Here is a 21,810-nt window from a genome sequence, read left to right as displayed (position 1 = left end):
CAACAAGCTTCCCACAACAAGTTGGGTGAATTTTGGCCCATTCCTACTGACAGAGCTGGTATAACCGAGTCAGGTTTGTTGGCCTCCTTGCTTACACTTGCTTTTTCAGTTCTGCCCACAAATTTTCTATGGGATTGAGGTAAAGACTTTGTGATGGCCACTCAAATACATTGACATTGTTGTCCTTCAGCAATTTTGCCACAACTTCAGAAGTATGCTTGGGGTCATTGTCCATTTAGAAGACCCATTTGAGACCCAAGCTTTAACTTCTTGACTAACGTCTTGAGATGTTGCTTCAATATATCCACATAATTTTCCTACCTTATGATGACATCTATATGTGAAGTGCACCAGTCCCTCCTGCAGCAAAGCACCCCACAACATGATGCTGCCACCCCGTGCTTCACGGTTGGGATGGTGTTCTTCAGCTTGCAAGCCTCCCCCTTTATCCTCCAAACATAACAATGGTCATTATGACCAAACAGTTCCATTGCTGTTTCATCAGACCAGAGGACATTTCTCCAAAAAGTACAATCTTTGTCCCAATGTGCAGTTGCAAACCGTAGTCTGGCTTTTTTTATGGCAGTTTTGGAGCAGTGGCTTCTTCCTTGCTGAGTGGCCTTTCAGGTTATGTTGATATAGGACTCGTTTTACTGTGGATATCGATACCTTTGTACCCGTTTCCTCCAGCATCTTCACAAGGTCTTTTGCTGTTGATCTGGGATTGATTTGCACTTTTCGCACCAAAGTTCGTTCATCTCTAGGAGACAGAACGCATCTCCTTCCTGAGCGGTCTGACGGCTGCATGGTCCCATGGTGTTTATACTTGCGTGCTATTGTTTGTACAGATGAACGTGGTACCTTCAGGCATTTGGAAATTGCTCCCAAGGATGAACCAGACTTGTGGAGGTCTGCAATTTTTTTTCTGAGGTCTTGGCTTTCTTTTGATTTTCCCATGATGTCAAGCAAAGAGGCACTGAGTTTGAAGGTAAGCCTTGACATACATCCACAGGTACACTCCAATTGACTCGAATTATGTCAATTAGCCTATCAGAAGCCTCTAAAGCCATGACATAATTTTCTGGAATTGTCCAAGCTGTTTAAAGGCATAGTCAACTTATTGTATGTAAACTTCTGACGCACTGGAATTGTGATTCAGTGAATTATAAGTGAGAATCATTCTGTAAACAATTGTTGGAAATATTACTTATGTCATACTCAAAGTAGATGTCCTAACCGACTTGCCAAAACTATAGTTTGTTAAGAAGAAATGTGTGGAGTGGTTGAAAAACAAGTTTTAATGACTCCAACCTAAGTGTATGTAAACTTCCAACTTCAACTCTATATTAAAAATATATATTTGCCAGGTAACCTCTTCATAGACCTTAAAATGGAAAAGATGATAGCCGGGCGAAGGCTGTGGTCCCAGAAAGGTATAATCTGGAAAGGTTCCTGCCGAGTTAAGCAGCAGCCTTGCGTGGGCTTTTACAGCTTCAGTGAGTGACTCAGGAGAAAGTCAATGATTAATTTAATGTGATGAAATGTTCAGAATCTTGCAGATATACATTACGGCCTATTCTATAGATTTAAATATATATCGGTTCTGGAAAATGCACTTCTATCTGGACGTTTTAACAGAATGCATAAATGCAGGGTTGTTTTCATTTGGCATCGAATGGAAGAAAACGGACTGAAACGGGGAGGGACTACAGCTCATTTTCCCTTGCAAAGCGTTTTAAAATGCTTTAAAAATGTTCTGTGACCTAATGAACGTGACCCAGGGGGATTCATTCCAACCACTGGATCAATGAGGCCCTGACCAGTCCCTTTCCAGGGGACTGACGTGACAGCTGAGTTAATCTCACTAATTTCAGATTTCCTCTCTGGTCAGTACGCTGCTCTTCAGAGAAAAGCTATTGCATACAGAATCAGATTTAAAAAAGTTGCGTGTGTTCTATTATTCATGATAATCTAATTTGAAACTGATCTGATGTTATAGATAAAATGCAGACAAAAGTCACAAGAAAATCACAGAGACCAAATCAATGAGTGACCCATTTGGCCCTAAAGCATTGCTTTACTGTAGGCAGGGTGAGAAAAATTACATTTTAAAGCACCCCGTTACAGTGGAGATCTGCGATATAGGCATTTAGAAAAGCAGTACATGCTTGCTTAAACAAAAAATACCCAATCTTTATGGTGAAAAGATTCATAAGCAGATTGAGGGGAGAAAACAGAAAAGCTAGTTCACCATAACCTGTGATGAAATGTGATAAAGGTTACACTTCAAACCCCCAATAGCGTGGGTGTATGTGTGTGTATATATGTGTAAACGTTTGTACGTGCATCTACGCATTTCTTAGACACTTACGATTAGACACGATGTGAGAGGATTTCTCGTCGTACTTCTTGAGCTGGTTCATGAACTCCAGGTGCTTCTTCTCCTCCTCCAGCTGAGCCACGCTTCAATCGCACTTCTGCAGTTTCTGATGGGTGTTGGCCAGCTCGTCCCTGAGCCACTGGTTCTCCTGGCATAGCCGACGCACCTGGGTTCGCAACTTCTGCTTCTCAGACTCCACTGCGTTCAGATGGTTGGACAGAACCATCATCACCTGAGAAGAGGGAATTATATTTTAAAATCAAACCACTGCCCAATAGTAGCTGTCCATGGTTATCTTTAGTCCTAGTTCTTCCTGGTTCTTCAGATGGAGAAGTAGCATAAGAGGAGTAAGAGAACAAGGGAATGGCAGAGAGGTAGGTGGTAAGGGAGAGAGAGAGCCTTGTGAAACAGAGACACTAAGACAACTAGCTGTGGTTAGGGTGAATTGTCGGGATTGTTTTCCTAAGCTTGATCTAATTTAAAATAAGAAAGTTGCTGTAAAATATAAATACCCTCAGAAGTGGAAGACTCATATTAGCAACTAGTTTTCAGAGAACCTTGTCCAAGATCTGTTATACAGTGTTGCCAACAGTCATTGTCACACCAAACAAAGTTCGCAAGACAGCACTAAACAGATCTGGAACCAAGCTACTCAGACACTCCCACAGGCTTTACGTACAGTGCCTTGCGAAAGTATTCGGCCCCATTTAACTTTGCGACCTTTTGCCACATTTCAGGCATCAAACATAAAGATATAAAACTGTATTTTTTTATGAAGAATCAACAACAAGTGGGACACAATCATGAAGAGGAACGACATTTATTGGATATTTCAAACTTTTTTAACAAATCAAAAACTGAAAAATTGGGCGTGCAAAATGATTCAGCCCCTTTACTTTCAGTGCAGCAAACTCTCTCCAGAAGTTCAGTGAGGATCTCTGAATGATCCAATGTTGACCTAAATGACTAATGATGATAAATACAATCCACCTGTGTGTAATCAAGTCTCCGTATAAATGCACCTGCACTGTGATAGTCTCAGAGGTCCGTTAAAAGCGCAGAGAGCATCATGAAGAACAAGGAACACACCAGGCAGGTCCGAGATACTGTTGTGAAGAAGTTTAAAGCCGGATTTGGATACAAAAAGATTTCCCAAGCTTTAAACATCCCAAGGAGCACTGTGCAAGCGATAATATTGAAATGGAAGGAGTATCAGACCACTGCAAATCTACCAAGACCTGGCCGTCCCTCTAAGCTTTCAGCTCATACAAGGAGAAGACTGATCAGAGATGCAGCCAAGAGGCCCATGATCACTCTGGATGAACTGCAGAGATATACAGCTGAGGTGGGAGACTCTGTCCATAGGACAACAATCAGTCGTATATTGCACAAATCTGGCCTTTATGGAAGAGTGGCAAGAAGAAAGCCATTTCTTAAAGATATCCATAAAAAGTGTCGTTTAAAGTTTGCCCCAAGCCACCTGGGAGACACACCAAACATGTGGAAGAAGGTGCTCTGGTCAGATGAAACCAAAATTGAACTTTTTGGCAACAATGCAAAACGTTATGTTTGGCGTAAACGCAACACAGCTCATCACCCTGAACACACCATCCCCACTGTCAAACATGGTGGTGGCAGCATCATGGTTTGGGCCTGCTTTTCTTCAGCAGGGACAGGGAAGATGGTTAAAATTGATGGGAAGATGGATGGAGCCAAATACAGGACCATTCTGGAAGAAAACCTGATGGAGTCTGCAAAAGACCTGAGACTGGGACGGAGATTTGTCTTCCAACAAGACAATGATCCAAAACATAAAGCAAAATCTACAATGGAATGGTTCAAAAATAAACATATCCAGGTGTTAGAATGGCCAAGTCAAAGTCCAGACCTGAATCCAATCGAGAATCTGTGGAAAGAACTGAAAACTGCTGTTCACAAATGCTCTCCATCCAACCTCACTGAGCTCGAGCTGTTTTGCAAGGAGGAATGGGAAAAAATTTCAGTCTCTCGATGTGCAAAACTGATAGAGACATACCCCAAGCGACTTACAGCTGTAATCGCAGCAAAAGGTGGCGCTACAAAGTATTAACTTAAGGGGGCTGAATAATTTTGCACGCCCAATTTTTCAGTTTTTGATTTGTTAAAAAAGTTTGAAATAGCCAATAAATGTCGTTCCACTTCATGATTGTGTCCCACTTGTTGTTGATTCTTCACAAAAAAATACCGTTTTATATCTTTATGTTTGAAGCCTGAAATGTGGCAAAAGGTTGCAAAGTTCAAGGGGGCCGAATACTTTCGCAAGGCACTGTACCTGTGCTTCTCCCAGGCCCAGCTCAGTCATCTCCACAGACTTGCGCAGCAGGCTGGACTTCGCTTGCACCAGGTTGGCCTCCTCATCTTTCTTCAGGCACTTGATGGTCTCCAGCAGGCTATGCAGGAATGAGTTGTGCTCATTCTTCAGCGCCTCCAGGCCCTGGATCACCAGCTTGGTGTTGGAGATGATCTCTTCCTGGGACAGCTTCTCCAGCTTCTCTTCCCTCGGGTACACCATCATGGACATTGTCAAGTCTACCTTAGGCAGACCTGAGGGGAAAGGAAGGTGGAAACAGAGGAGGACAAGGGTGGGTTAATGTCTTGGAACAGAGATGTAAAGATAGGGTTGCAAAGATCCCAGGTAGAGGCCCAATCAATGTCATATGAAATGACATTTCAATGAAAAACTATTCATCCTAGAGGGGCAAGTATTGCATGGAATATTAGAAGACATGGAACAATATTTCTAACAAAACAGTCGTGGCCAAAAGCTTTGAGAATGACACAAATATACATTTTTACAAAGTCTGCTGACTCAGTTTGTATGATGGCAATTTGCATATACTCCAGAATGTTATGAATTGCAATTAATTGCAAAGTCCCTCTTTGCCATGCAAATGAACTGAATCCCCCCAAAAAACATTTCCACCGCATTTCAGCCCTGCCACAAAAGGACCAGCTGACATCATGTCAGTGATTCTCTCGTTAACACAGGTGTGCGCGTGTAGACGAGGACAAGGCTGGAGATCACCCTGTTATGCTGATTGAGTTTGAATAACAGACTGGAAGCTTCAAAAGGAGGGTGGTGCTTGGAATCATTGTTCTTCCTCTGTCAACCATGGTTACCTGGAAGGAAACATGTGCCATCATCATTGCTTTGCACAAAAAGGGCTTCACAGGCAAGGATATTGCTGCCAATAAGATTGGCCGAAATCTTAAATCTAACCTAAATCAACCATTTATCGGATCATCAAGAACTTCAAGGAGAGCGGTTCAATTGTTGTGAAGAAGGCTTCAGGGTGCCCAAGAAAGTCCAGCAAGCGCCAGGACCATCTCCTAAAGTTGGGGCACCACCAGTACAGAGTTTGCTCAGGAATGGCAGCAGGCAGGTGTGAGTGCATCTGCATGCACAGTGAGGCGAAGACTTTTGGAGGATGACCTGGTGTCAAGAAGGGTAGCAAAGAAGCCACTTTCCTCCAGGAAAAACATCAGGGAAAGACTGATATTCTGCAAAAGGTACAGGGATTGGACTGCTGAGGACTGTGGAAAAGTCATTTTCTCTGATGAATCCCCTTCCCGATTGTTTGGGGCATCCGGAAAAAAACCTTGTCCGGAGAAGACAAGGTGAGTGCTACCATCAGTCCTGTGTTATGCCAACAGTAAAGCATCCTGAGATCATTCGTGTGTGGGGTTGTTTCTCAGCCAAGGGAGTGGGCTCACTCACAATTTTGCCTAAGAACACTGCCATGAATAAAGGATGGTACCAACACATCCTCAGAGAGCAACTTCTCCCAACCATCCAGGAACAGTTTGGTGATGAACATGATGGAGCATGATGGAGCACCTTGCCATAAGGCAAAAGTGATAACTAAGTGGCTCGGGGAACAAAACATCAATATTTTGGGTCCATGGCCAGGAAACTCCCCAGTCCTTAATCCCATTGAGAACTTGTGGTCAATCCACAAGAGGCGGGTGGAGAAACAAAAACCTACAATTTCTGATGAACTACAAGCATTGATTATGCAAGAATGGGCTGCCATCAGTCAGGATGTGGCCCAGAAGTTAATTGACAGCATGCCAGAGCGGATTGCAGAGGTCTCTGCAAAATCACCGGACGTTTTGGAAGCAAAACATTACTGAACATAACGTGCCAAGGTAAACTGAGATTTTTGTATATAAATATGAACTTTATCGAACAAAACATACATGTATTGTGTAACATGAAGTCCTATGAGTGTCATCTGATGAAGATCATCAAAGGTTAGTGATTGCTTTTTGTGATTCCTCTCTTTGGCTGAGAAAATGGCTAGGTTTTTCTGTGACTAGGTGCTGACCTAACATAATCGTTTGGTGTGCTTTCGTCGTAAAGCCTTTTTGAAATTGGACACTGTGGTGGGATTAACAACAAGTTTAACTTTGAAATGGTGTAAAATACTTGTATGTTTGAGGAATTTTAATTATGAGATTTCTGTTTGAATTTGGCGCCCTGTACTTTCACTGGCTGTTGCCATATTGAGCCGGTTAGCGGGATTTCAGCCATAATAAGTTTTAAGAAGAACAAAATTGAAATAAACTATCGCGTCTATAAAATTGTTGCAAAGGCTTGTGTGTAGCCTACTGGTTAAATTTGTGTCTTTTCTCACGAATTAAGCTGCACAAAAATGCATGAAATGCATTATGTAAATATGCACAAATTGAATGTGAGACTGTGTTGCCTGGTTACACTAGTGACCATATTCCCCGCACATCCCACAAAGGCGGAGGTGTTGCTCACATCTACAATAGCAAATTTCAATTTACAATTTTTATTTTAACCTCTTGAACCTCTAGGGGCAGTATGTCATTATTGGATAAAAAAAACGTGCCCGTTTTAAGCGCAATATTTTGTCATGAAAAGATGCTCGACTATGCATATAATTGGTAGCTTTGGAAAGAAAACACTCTAAGGTTTCCAGAACTGCTAAGATATTATCTGTGGGTGCCATAGAACTCATGTTAAAGTTCGACGTTTAGATGACTGAATTTTCGGGTTTTTTTGGTAGCCAAACGTGACGCACCAAACGGAGCGATTTCTCCTAAACAAATATTATTTTTGGAAAAACTGAACATTTGCTATCTAACAGAGTCTCCTCATTGAAAACATCTGAAGTTCTTCAAAGGTAAATTATTTTATTTGAATGCTTTTCTGGTTTTTGTGGAAATGTTTCCTGCTGAATTGCTAACTAAATGCTATGCTAGCAATGAATAGCTATGAATACTGTTACACAAATGCTTGTTTTCCTATGGTTGAGAAGCATATTTTGAAAATCTGAGATGACAGTGTTGTTAACAAAAGGCTAAGCTTGAGAGCTAGCATATTCATTTCATTTCATTTGCGATTTACATGAATAGTTAATGTTGTGTTATGCTAATGAGCTGCGGGGATAATTACTCTCCTGGATACAGGTTTTTTTTCGTAGCTAAAAATGACGCACCAAACGGAGGGATTTCTCCTAAACAAATAATCTTTCAGGAAAAACTGAGCATTTGCTATCTAACTGAGAGTCTCCTCATTGAAAACATCTGAAGTTCTTCAAAGGTAATGATTTTATTTGAATGATTTTCTGGTTTTTGTAAAAATGTTGCCTGCTAATGCTAACGCTAAATGCTACGCTAGCTGCGCTAGCTGTTACACAAATGCTTATTTTGCAATGGTTGAGAAGCATATTTTGAAAATCTGAGATGACAGTGTTGTTAACAAAAGGCTAAGCTTGAGAGCTAGCATATTCAATTCATTTCATTTGCGATTTTCATGAATAGTTAACGTTGCATTATGGTAATGAGGTTGAGGCTGTATTCACGATCCCGGATCCAGGATGGCTCGACGCAACAGGTTAAAAAACTGCATTTTCATTTGAGCTTCTGGTCATAATCTATGCAGCCTACTCAATCACTTTTTATAGCTACTGTTTACAGATCTCCTGGGCCGTATACAGCGTTCCTCACCGAGCTCCCTGAATTCCTATCGGACCTTGTAGTCATGGTAGACAATATTCAAATTTTTGGTGACTAATATTCACATAGAAAAGTCCACAGACCCACTCCAAAAGTATTTCGGAGCCATCATCGACTCAGTGGGTTTTGTACAACATGTCTCAAGACCTACTCACAGTCACACTCGGGAGCTAGTTTTGTCCCGTGGAATAAATATTGTGGATCGTAATGGTTTTTCCTCATAATCCTGGACAATCGGACAATGAATTTGCTCATCAAAAGCCGTGCTATAAATTCCTGGACAACCTAAAGATCCCCTTCCAGACTGTCCAACTACCCAAGGACGTCAGAGTAAAAAAATCGGTTAACCACCCAAATGTAACTTTGCATAATACCCTAGAAGCAGTCGCACCCCTAAAAACAAAAAACATTTGTCATAAGAAACTACCTACCTGGTATACAGAAAACACCCAAGCTCTGAAGCAAGCTTCCAGAAAATTGGAACGGAAATGGCGCTCCACCAAACTGGAAGTCTTCCGACTATCTTGGAAAGACAGTACCGTACAATATCGAAGAGCCCTCACTGCTGCTCGATCATCCTATTTTTCCAACTTAATTGAGAACAATCCAACATTTATTTTTGATACGGTCGCAAAGCTAACTAAAAAAACATTCCCTAAGTGAGGATGGCTTTCACTTCAGCAGTGATAAAAAGATAATGATCATTAGAAAGCAAATTAAGGAGTCCTCTTTGAATCTGCACAACACTGCAGGGACCTAGGATCAAGGGAGAAACAAGTTTTTTAAATCCTATATCTCTTGACACGTTCATGAAAATAGTAATGGCCTCTAAACCTTCAAGCTACATATTGGACCCTATTCCAACTAAACTATGTTGAACATAATAAATGGCTCCCTATGCACCAGATGTGTACCAAAAATCACAAAAAGAGTTGCATTAATAAAGCCTCTTGAAAAAGCAAAACCTTGACCCAGAAAATATTTTTAAAACTATATTGAATCTCCCATTCCTCTCAAATTTTAGAAAAAGCTGTTGCGCAGCAACTCACTGCCTTGCTGAAGACAATATATTTGAAATGCTTCAGTCTGGTTTTAGACCCCATCATAGCACAGAGACTGCACTCGTGAAGGCGGTAAATTACCTTTTAATGGCGTCAGACCAAGGCTCTGCATCTGTCCTCATGCTCCTTGACCTTAGTGCTGCTTTTGACACCATCGATCATGACATTCTTTTGGAGAGATTAGAAACCCAAATTGATCTACACCAGGGCTGCCCAACCCTCTTCCTGGAGATCTACTGTCCTGTAGGTTTTCAGTCCAACCCTAATTTAGCATATTTGATTCAGCTAGTTAAGGTCTTGTTGAGCAACTAATTAGTCAAATCAGGGCTGGACTGAACCCACAGAATGGTAGATCTCCAGGAAAAGGGTTGGGCAGGTCTGGTCTACACGGAGAAGTTCTGGCCTTTAGATCTTATCTGTCGGAAAGACATCAGTTTGTCCTCTGACAAAACAACTGTAAGTTTCAGTGTTCCTCAAGGTTCCGTTTTCACTATATATAAACTCAGCAAAAAAAGAAACATCCTCTTACTGTCAACTGCATTTATTTTCAGCAAACTTAACATGAGTAAATATTTGTATGAACATAAAATTAAACAACTGAGACAAACTGAACGTTCCACAGACATGTGACAAACATAAATGGAATAATGTGTTACTGAATAGGGGGGGGTGTCAAAATCAAAAGTAACGGTCAGTATCTGGTGTGGCCACCAGCTGCATTAAGTACTGCAGTGAATCTCCTCCTCATGGACTGCACCAGATTTGCCAGTTCTTGCTGTGAGATGTTCCCGGACATTTCTAGGGGGAATGGCCCTAGCCCTCACCCTCCGATCCCACAGGTCCCAGACTTGCTCAATGGGATTGAGATCCGGGCTCTTCACTGGCTATGACAGAACACTGTCACGCATTCCTGTCTTGCAGGAAATCACGCACAGAACAAGCAGTATGGCTGGTGGCATTGTCATGCTGGAGGGTCATGTCAGGATGAGCCTGCAGGAAGGGTACCACATGAGGAAGGAGGATGTCTTCGCTGTAACGCACAGCATTGAGATTGCAGGCAATGACAACAAGCTCAGTCTAATGAAGCTGTGACACACGGCCCCAGACCATGACGGACCCTCCACCTCAAATCCGTCCCACTCCAGAGTACAGGCCTCGGTGAAACGCTCATTCCTTCGACAATAAACGCAAATCCGACCCCTGGTGAGACACAACTGCGACTTGTCAGTGAAGAGCACTTTTTGCCAGTCCTGTCTGGTCCAGCGACGGTGAGTTTGTGCCCATCACGTTGTTTCCGGTGATGTCTGGTGAGGACCTGCCTTACAACAGGCCTACAAGCCCTCAGTCCAGCCTCTATCAGCCTATTGCGGACAGTCTGAGCACTGATGGAGGGATTGTGCATTCCTGGTGTGACTCGTGCAGTTGTTGCCATCATGTGCCTGTACCGCAGGTGTGATGGTCGGATGTACCGATCCTGTGCAGGTGTTGTTATATGTGGTCTGCCACTGCGAGGACAATCAGACGTCCATCCTGTCTCCCTGTAGCGCTGTCTTCGGCATCTCACAGTACAGATATTACAATTTATTGCCCTGGCCACATCTGCAGTCCTCATGCCTCCTTGCAGCATGCCTAAGGCCCTTTCACACAGATGAGCAGGGACCCTGGGCATCTTTCTTCTGGTGTTTTTCAGAGTCAGTAGAAAGGCCTCTTTAGTGTCCTAAGTTTTTATAACAGTGACCTTAATTGCCTACCGTATGAAAGCTGTTAGTGTCTTAACGACTGTTCCACAGGTGCATGTTCATTAATTGTTTATGGTTCTTTTTGGTCCTACCGTACGTACACACGGTCACAAGATACAAACCTCCTTATTGTCCCTAGAATTTACAAGCAAACAGCTGGAGGCAGGGCTATCTCCTGTAGAGCTCAATTTTTAAGGAAGGGTCTGCCTATCCATGTGAGAGACGCAGACTCGGTCTCAACCTTTTAGTCTTTTTTTCACTGACTTGATCTTCCTGTCCGGGTTGGCGCCCCCCTCGTGTTCGTGCAGTGGGGGAGATCTTCGATCTTGGTTTGAAGATATCCCTGTAGTGGTGTGAGGGTGTGCTTTGGCAAAGTGGGTGAGGTTATATCCTGCCTGGTTGGCACTGTCCAGGGGTATCGTCGGATGGGGCCAGTGTCTCCCGACCCCTCCTGTCTCAGCCTCCAGTATTTATGCTGCAATAGTTTGTGTCGGGGGCTAGGGGGTCTGTTTGGAGTATTTCTCCTGTTTTATACAGTGTCCTGTGTGAATTTAAGTATGCTGCCACTAATTCTCCCTACCCCTGGAGGACCTGGGACCATGCCTCAGGACTACCTGGCCTGATAACTCCTTGCGGTCCCCAGTCCACCTGGCCGTGCTGCTGCTCCAGTTTCAACTGTTCTGCCTGCAGCTATGGAACCCTGACCTGTTCACCGGACGTGCAACCTTGTCCCGGACCTGCTGTTTTCGACTCTCTCTTATTATTATTAGACCCTGCTGATCATCTATGAACATATTGGCCATGTACTGTTATAACCTGTTATCACCCGGCACAGTCAGAAGAGGACTGGCCACCCGTCATAGCATGGTTCCTCTCTAGGTTTCTTTTTAGGTTCCTGCCTTTCTAGGCAGTTTTTCCTAGCCACCGTGCTTCCACATCTGCATTGCCTGCTTTTTGGAGTTTTAGGCTGGGTTTCTGTATAGCACTTTGTGACATCGGCTGATGTAAAAAGGGGCTTTATAAATACATTTGATTATTGTTCAGCAGTCTTATGGATTGGGGGTAGAAGCTGTTAATAAGGAGCCTTTTGGACCTAGACTTGGCGCTCCAGTAACACTTGCCATGCGGTAGCTGAGAGAACTATGAATTTGGGTGACTGGAGTCTTTGAAAAAATGTTGGGACTTCATCTCACACAGCCTAGTATAGAGGTCCTGGATGGCAGGAAGTTTGGCCCCACTGATGTACTGGGCTGTACGCCCTACCCTCAGTAGCGCGTTACAGTCGGATGCCGAGCAGTTGCCATACCAGGCGGTGATGCAACCGGTCAGGATGCTCTCGACTTGAGACTTAAACCTTGACTTGAGAGTTACAGCACGAATAATAGTGACTTGGTAACATCCCCTTCATTTCAAATTGACAGTGTGATAGGCAGGCTTAAAGGGTGCCCATTTCAACCAAAGACCTTGGTCTTTCTTTCAAAATGTTGAAGAGCGTCTCAGAGAAATAAACAAAATGTTTCAGAGAAATCAAGTTATGATATCATGTGCAATTTCATTAAATGCTTGCGGCAAAACAACCAATAACACTGTGACCTCTGGTTCTTTTCCTGTGTTTGGTCTACGCTGCATTCTCACCTCCATGGTATGAATGGAATCAGACACTTTGAGAAAACCACGGTGCACATAGTGTTCATACCTGTCCAAACGAACTAGACGTGAAAGCCACCTAAGCCCCTCCCCCTAGTGACTCACTTCTCCAGGAAGTCCTTGTCCACCACAGTCCAGAAGGGGGTTCCCAGCCGAACACAGATTTAAGGCTGCAAAACACACAATATAAATCACAACATTAGTTTTGTATTTTTACAAACCATCAGAAAATATATGCACATTGAGGAATAACATACATAGGCTATGCTTTCCATTGACCGTTCACAAGTGTACCATTCACACTAGAGGTCGACCGATTATGATTTTTCAACGCAGATATTGGAGGACCAAAAAAGGCCAATACCGATTAATCGGCCAATTTAAACATTTTTTAAAATTGTAATAATGACAATTACAACAATACTGAATGAACACTTATTTTAACTTAATATAATACATCTAAATCAATTTAGCCTCAAATAAATAATGAAACATGTTCAATTTGGTTTAAATAATGCAAAAACAAAGCATTGAAGAAGAAAGTGCAATATGTGCCATGTAAAAAAGCTAACGTTTAAGTTCCTTGCTCAGAAAATGAGAACATATGAAAGCTGGTAGTTCCTTTTAACATGAGTCTTCAATATTCCCAGGTAAGAAGTTTTAGGTTGTAGTTATTATAGGACTATTTCTCTCTATACCTTTGACTATTGGATGTTCTTATAGGCACTTTAGTATTGCCAATGTAACAGTATAGCTTCCGTCCCTCTCCTCGCCCATACCTGGGCTCGAACCAGGGGCACTTCGACAACAGCCACCCTCGAAACATCGTTACACATCGCTCCACAAAAGCCTTGCAGAGTAAGGGGAACAAGTACTCCAAGTCTCAGAGCGAGTGACATTTGAAACATAGCGTGCACCCCACTAACTAGCTAGCCATTTCACTTCGGTTACACCAGCCTACTCTCGGGAGTTGATAGGCTTGAAGTCATAAACAGCTCAATGCTTGAAGCACAGAGAAGAGCTGCTGGCAAACGCACGAAAGTGCTGTTTGAATGAATGCTGCCTGCTGCTGCCTACCATAGAGCAGTCTGACTGAGCAATCAAATATCAAATCATAGACTTAATTATAACATAACACAGAAATGCAAGCCTTTTGTTCATTAATATGGTCGAATCTGGAAACGATAATTTCGAAAACAAAACGTTTATTCTTTCAGTGAAATACGGAACCTTTCCATATTTTATCTACCGGATGGCATCCCTAAGCCTAAATATTGCTGTTACATTGTACAACCTTCAATGTTATGTCATGATTAATTACGGTCTTTGATAGGAATAAATGTACTTCACACAGTTCGCAATGAGCCAGGCGGCCCAAGCTGCTTGCACGGAATGCAAGAGAAGTGACACAATATTCCTAGTTATAAGAAATGAATGTTAGCAGGCAATATTAAATAAATATGCAGGTGTAAAAATATATACTTGTGTATTGATTTTAAAGAAAGGCATTGATGTTTATGGTTAGGTACACATTGGTGCGACGACAGTGCTTTTTTCGCAAATGCGCTTGTTAAATCATCACCCATTTGGCGAAATAGACTGTGATTCGATGAGAAATTAACAGGCACCGTATCGATTATATGCAACGCAGGACATGCTAGATATACTAGTAATATCATCAACCATCTGTAGTTAACTAGTGATTATGTTAAGATTGATTGTTTTTTTATAAGATAAGTTTAATGCTAGCTGGCTTCTTGCTGCCCTCGCGTAACATGTAGTCAGCCTGCCACGCAGGCTCCTCGTGGAGTGCAATGTAAGGCAGGTGGTTAGTAACCGGAAGGTTACCGGAAGGCAAAAACAAATCCCCAAGCTGACAAGGTAAAAAATCTGTCGTTCTGCCCCTGAACAAGGCAGTTAACTCACAGATTACCGGTTGTTATGAAAACTTGAAATCAGCCCTAATTAAATCGGCCATTCCGATTAATCGGTCGACCTCTAATTCACACGGCCCTAGGATAATAAGTAGGCTTAGGCTCAAACGGTCTCACGCTCTACCTATCTAACATTAATAGGTGAGAATATGGACTGTGATGTGTGAGCATATTTAATAGAAGTCCGAAATTCATTCATGCATCATCACATGACATGTTTCACAAAAAGGCAACATCAGGAGGACAGCAGAGTGTTTCTTCCAGGGATGAGTTTAACACAGCTTGATTTTGTAACAGTTGTAGAGTCTTTAGAAGCCTCTTGAACCTAGACTTGGAGCTCGGGTACCGCTTGCCGTGCGGTAGCAGAGAGAACAGTCTATGACTAGGGTGGCTGGAGACTTTGACCATTTTTAGGGCCTTCCTCTGACACCACCTGGTATAGAGGTCCTCAATGGCAGGAAGTTTGGCAGCATACACTACCCTCTGTAGTGTCTTGCGGTTGGAGGCCGAGCAGTTGCCATGGCAAGCAATGCTCTCGATTGTACAGCTGTTGAACCGTTTGAGGATCTGAGGACCCATGCCAAATCTTTTCAGTCTCCTGGAGGGGGAATAGGCTTTGTCATGCCCTCCTCACCACTGCCTTGGTGTGCTTGGACCATGTTAGTTTGTTGGTGACGTGGACGCCAAGGAACTCGTCTCTCAACCTGCTCCACTACAGCCCCGTCGATGAGAATGGGGGCGTGCTCGGTCCTCCTTTTCCTGTAATCCACAATCATCTCCTGGGGGCAGCATGTGAGGAAGTCTGGGATCCAGTTTCAGAGGGAGGTGTTTAGTCCCAGGGTCCTTAGCTTAGTGATGAGCTTGGAGGGCACTACAGTGTTGAACGCTGAGCTGTAGTCAATGAATAGCATTCTCACATAGGTGTTCCATTTGTCCAGATGTGAAAGGGCAGTGTGGAGTGCAATTGAGATTGCATCATCTGTGGGGCTGTTGGGGCGGTATGCAAATTGAGTGGGTCTAGAGTTTCACAGATGTGAGTGCTATGGGTCAGTAGTCATTTAGGCAGGTTACCTTAGTATTCTTGGGCACAGGGACTATGGTGGTCTGCTTGAAACATGTTGGTAAGACAGACAGACAGACAGACAGACAGACAGACAGACAGACAGACAGACAGACAGACAGACAGACAGACAGACAGACGTCAAAAATGTCAGTGAAGACAAATGCCAGTTGGTCAGCGCATGCTTGCAGTACACGTCCTGGTAATCCTTCTGGCCCTGGGATGTTGACCTGTTTAAAGGGCTTACTTAGATTGGCTACGGAGAGCGTCCGGACGACTGTGATGAACAGTTAATGCTCTCATGCATGTTTCAGTGTTACTTGCCTCGACGCGAGCATAGAAGTAATTTAGCTTGTCTGGTAAGCTCATGTCACTGGGCAGCTCTCAGCTGTATTTCCCTTTGTAGTCTAATAGTTTGCAGCTGGTGCTGGTGTAGAACGATTCGATCTTAGTCCTGTATTGACGCTTTGCTTGTTTGATGGTTGTTTGAGGGCATAGCAGGATTTCTTTTAAGCTTCCGGGTTAGAGTCTCGCTCCATGTAAGCTCAGTGATGATGTTTCCTGTAATCCACTGCTTCTGGTTGAGGTATTACGTACGGTCACTCTGGGGACGACACCATCTATGCACTTATTGATGAAGCCAGTGACTGATGTGGTGTACTCCTCAATGCCATTGGAAGAATCCTGAAACATATTCCAGTCTGTACTAGCAAAACAGTCCTGTAGTTTAGCATCGGCTTCATCTGACCAATTTTTTTTAAATTAACCGAGTCACTGGTGCTTCCTGCTTTTAATTTTATCTTCTAAGCAGTAATCAGGAGGATGTAATTATGGTCTCTGTGTGGAATGGAGGTGGTCCAGAGTTTTTTCCCTCTGATTGCACATTTAACATGCTCGTAGAAATGAGGTAGGACTGATTTAAGTTTCCCTGCATTAAAGTCCCCGGCCACTAGGAGTGCCGCCTCTGAATGAGTGTTTTCCTGTTTGCTTATGACCGTATACAGCTCATTGAGTGCCGTCTTAGTGCCAGCATCGGTTTGTGGTGGCAAATAGACAGCTACGAAGAATATAGATGGGTCCTCTCTTGGTAGAGTGTGGTAGCGTCAGTTTGTTTTGCTCCTGTATTGAACACAGATCATCCCGTCTTCGATTTGATCTAATATATACATTTAGAAATACCTAAAGTTGTATTACAAAAGCAGTTTGAAATGTTTTGGCAAAGTATTACAGGTAACTTTTGAGATATTTCGTAGCGACGTTGCGTAAGTTGGAAGCAGTGTTTTTCTGGATCAAACGCGCAAAAATAAATGGACATTTTGGATATATATCGACGGAATTAATCGAACAAAAGGACCATTTGTGATGTTTATGGGACATATAGGAGTGCCAGCAAAAGAAGCTCGTCAAAGGTAAGGCATGATTTATATTTTATTTCTGCGTTTTGTGTCGCGCCTGCAGAGTTTAAATATGCTACTCTCATTGTTGTTGTGATATCATCAGATAATAGCATCTTATGCTTTCTCGAAAAGCCTTTTTGAAATCTGACATGTTGGCTGGATTCACAACGAGTGTAGCTTTAATTTGCTATCTTGCATGTGTAATTTAATGAAAGTTAGTTTTTTATAGAAATGTATTTGAATTTGGCGCTCCGCATTTTCCCTGGCTATTGGCCATGTGGGACGCAAGCGTCCCGCCTACCCCAGAGAGGTTAACTTGGGTCAAACGTTTCAGGTAGCCTTTCACAAGCTTCCCACATTAAGATGGGTGAATTTTAGCCCATTCCTCCTGACAGAGCTGGTGTAACTGAGTCAGGTTTGTAGGCCTCCTTGCTCGCACACGCTTTTTCAGTTCTACCCACAAATGTTCTATAGGATTGAGGTAAAGACTTTGTGATGGCCACTCCAATACCTTGACTTTGTTGTCCTTAAGACATTTTGCCACAACTTCGGAAGTATGCTTGGGGTCATTGTCCAGAAGACCCATTTGCGACCAAGATTTAATTAACTTCCTGACTGATGTCTTGATGTTGCTTCAATATATCCACATAATTTTCCTACCTCACGAAGCCATCGATTTTGTGAAGAGCACCAGTCCCTCCTGCAGCAAAGCACCCCCACAACATGATGCTGCCACCCTCGTGCTTCACCGTTGGGATGGTGTTCTTCGACTTGCAAGCCTACCCCTTTTTTCTCCAAACATAACAATGGTCATTATGGCCAAACAGTTCTATATTTGTTTCATCAGACCAGAGGACATTTCTGCAAAAAGTACGATCTTTGTCCCCATGTGCAGTTGCAAACCGTAGTCTGGCTTTTTTATGGTGGTTTTCCCATGAGGTCAAGCAAAGAGGCACTGAGTTTGAAGGTAGGCCATGAAATACATCCACAGGTACAGCTCCAATTAACTCATTGTCAATTAGCCATCAGAAGCTTCTAAAGCCATGACATCATTTTCTAGAATTTTCCAAGCTGTTTAAAGGCACAGTCAACGTAGTGTATGTAAACTTCTGACCCACTGGAATTGTTAGGGGGATTTTCACATCTACAGTAGCTGGGCTATTAAACTACCATTTTGTAAATAAAATGATATATGAAGAGTCTATTGTCCTGCTAATAGCCCATCAGGGAAACATTGTTTGCATGATGGGCTACACCTGCTACAGTCCACTTGTGAAAAAAAATAAATCTAAATGCCTCCAGCTGTCTATCACTACTGTAAATAAAAACACAGCATCTAGCATCGATTTTTTTTTAAAGAAGCTTGTTACATTCTTCATTGCAACCACAATGTCACAAATAATTGAACACACACACACACGAGCAGATTAACATGGTAAAAACATTCAAAGCATTTTTCGTTTAGGGCAAATCTGGTCTGTGAGAATCTAAGGGGCTTTAACATAATTAAATGCAGGGTTAATAATAGTTGGATAACAGATCAGCTCTCGTGAACTCATTAAAAGGCGGCCTCTATCTTCAATATAATCACTAATTCAAAAGGTTAAACCCATAGGTTTTAGGCCTGCAGCAGGTTATGGGAAAATGCGTTTCAATTCATAAACCATCGGTATACTGAAAATCTCTTACCAACTATTTTGGGAAGGCCATTCTTGAACATGGGGTGAGACATTCTTATTGATTCGTAAATAAAGCCAGTTTGTTATTTAGAATGATTAACTTCTGTTTTTAGTGGGAGAGAAACCAAAAGCCCACTGTGCCTATTTTTCAAAAATCGTCAGTCCACATGTCAAGTGAAATTCCCCCATTGTATTTAGTTCTCTCCAGAACCACCGACAGATTTTTTTGTTGCCTGACGCATGATTCTAGTGCCAGAGAACAGACTCTCAGACTGAAAATTCCTTCATTAATTGCAACAGTTTAGACTACCGATAGATCAGCGTTCTAACTCCCCATTGTGTTAGTGGTAGCATTCTGTCATTACTCCACACTAACGGTTGCGACATAAACTCATAAACTTCCTTTTAAAGGAAGAACCACTAATGTTTTAATTGACTGATTTCCTTATATGAACCATAACTCAATCTTTAACATTGTTGCGTTTATTTTTGTATTTTCGGTGATACGGTAATAAAGTTTTATATCTTCCTAAGTCGGAGGGTGGTTTTAACCATCCAAACTTAATTGTATTAACTCGCTAACCAAGGCTTTTACTTGTGACATATGGTTAAATGCACTAAAGAGGAACAATGGCTACACAATGAAGATGCGCATGCTCATCCCCCAGAATCTCTTCACTCGTCTATTTTCAAAGGATAAAGCTAACTAGAGGTCGACCGATTAATCTGAATGGCCGATTTCAAGTTTTCATAACATTCGGAAATCTGTAATTTTGGACCCCAATTTGGCCATTTAAAAAAACATTTTTTTACACCTTTATTTAATCTTTATTTAACTTCCTAGGCAAGTCATTTAAGAACACATTCTTATTTTCAATGACGGCCTAGGAACAGTGAGTTAACTGCCTTGTTCAGGGGCAGAGCGACAGATTTTCACCTTGTCAGCTCAGGTGATTCAATCTTGCAACCTTACGGTTAACTAGTCCAAAGCTCTTAACCACCTGCCTCACGAGGAGCCTGCCTGTTGCGTGAATGCAGTAAGAAGCCAAGGTAAAGTTGCTAGCTAGCATTAAACTTAATCAATCATAATCACTAGTTATAACTACACATGGTTGATGATATTACTAGTTTATCTAGCGTGTCCTGCATTGCATATAATCGATCCAGTGCGCATTCGCGAAAAAGGACTGTCCTTGCTCCAACGTGTACCTAACCATAAACACCCATGCCTTTCTTAAAATCAATACACATAAGTATATATTTTTTAAACCTGCATATTTAGCTAAAAGAAATCCAGGTTAGCAGGCAATATTAACCAGGTGAAATTGTGTCACACATAGCTACATAAAGACATATGGGCTGCACTAGCTGGGTCATTCCTACTAAGTGGTGCCTTTTCTGTCCCCAGGTGTTAATCATAAACTTCCACAAGAAATAGAAGCCATAAAAGTCATAAAATATTCAAAGCATTTTGTAGTCCTAGTTAAATTCCCTCTCATCAATAAAATGTTTTCACAATTTTTGTATTGATTATTGATTTAAGATTTTCTGTGTGTCCCTGATATCACTTTCCATCTTGCTAGTTTGTTGTAATTCTCCATTTAAGAAAACAACCCACTTCCTACAATGACACCACACTCAGAAAGTGACAATTTCTTTGGTGGAAAAAACTATGGTGCAAAGCTAAATAAATTGAAACACTCAAAGTTGTATAAATGTTTAATGTTATTAGTCTGTATGTCCCCCTCAAATGTCCACCCTATTGGCCTAAATTACAGAGAAAAAAATCCAAATTCCAAGAAATTGCCAAGAAATTGAAGATCTCGTACAAAGCTGTGTACTACTCCCTTCACAGAGCAACACAAACTGGCCCTAACCAGAATATAAAGAGGAATGGGAGGCCCCAGTGCACAACTATGCAAGAGGACAAGTACATTGGAGTGTCTAGTTTGAATGAGAAACAGACGCCTCACAAGTCCTCAACTGGCAGCTTCATTAAATAGTATCTGCAAAATACCAGTCTCAAAGTCAACAGTTGGGATGCTGGCCTTCTTGTGGTTCATTTAACAAAACCTATGGGGAAATGTAGTTTTTTTGTAGGGTGTTTCGATAAATGCAGAAAATAAGGTCTGTGGTAAACAAACACAGGCTTAAGAGATTTTAGCTATACGTTTTGTTCTAACATCACCTTTTGTGAATTTTGAAGTATTTATGTAATAAAAAAACACAAAGGCTAAATAATTCATAATGATTTCCGTGTGTAGCAGTGTGCACACATTTCCGAACTGAATAAGTTAGATACATTCAGAGTTCACCGACTAGCCCCTCGCTTCGAGGTTTTGGCAAACAGACATATACAGTAGCTGCATGCTAGCGAAACTCTTGAAGCCAGACTAGTGTGACTAGCCAGACTAGCCATGCCCAGCAGAGCTGCATTCAACTAGCTACTATAGCTATTAGCTACCTGGGTTTTCCTCTTTCCTCTTTCTCCTCTTTTTTTCCCTCTTTCCTCTTTGGAGCTTTCTCTGAAGTTTTTTTAATTTTCTGATGCGTTATCCTTTTTCTCCTCGAACGGTCGGAGTTTCTTTGCACTAGGTTCGCCTGACACCATGAATGATTACGCCGAGACCTCCTTGAGTAAAGATGAGAATATCAAAATGAATCTAGACAGGGGAAACGGCTTTAAAATAATCACTGACAATACAACGGCTACCACATCCACAAAGTCAAACTTCATGACACGTGTTTTTATTTTTGGACTTAATTTAAGGTTAGGTTTACAATCACACTTTAAAAAGATACGTTTTAGAAATAGGCGGGGTTTCTGACTTTGTGGCTATGGTAACTAGTGAGTCGCTAAAGCGTGATGAGCCAATCCGGATAACG

The 21,810-nt window shown here is 42.1% G+C and overlaps 1 protein-coding gene across 1 annotated transcript; it reads right to left on the bottom strand.

The window, feature by feature from the left end:
- Positions 1-2,074: 2,074 nt before the first annotated feature.
- Positions 2,075-21,755, bottom strand: klc4 (kinesin light chain 4). Its single transcript, XM_042322270.1, is given in 4 exon segments — positions 2,075-2,612; positions 4,692-4,963; positions 12,960-13,024; positions 21,389-21,755. Coding segments are annotated over 2 exon segments (513 nt in total). The 5' UTR covers positions 4,941-4,963; positions 12,960-13,024; positions 21,389-21,755; the 3' UTR covers positions 2,075-2,348.
- Between the last annotated feature and the right edge of the window lie 55 nt (positions 21,756-21,810).

This window comes from Oncorhynchus tshawytscha, linkage group LG01, assembly GCF_018296145.1.
Source record: "Oncorhynchus tshawytscha isolate Ot180627B linkage group LG01, Otsh_v2.0, whole genome shotgun sequence".
Classification (NCBI taxonomy): domain Eukaryota; kingdom Metazoa; phylum Chordata; class Actinopteri; order Salmoniformes; family Salmonidae; genus Oncorhynchus; species Oncorhynchus tshawytscha.
The sequence above is the reverse complement of the archived record's forward strand: the minus strand, read 5'-3'. Positions and strand labels throughout refer to the sequence as shown.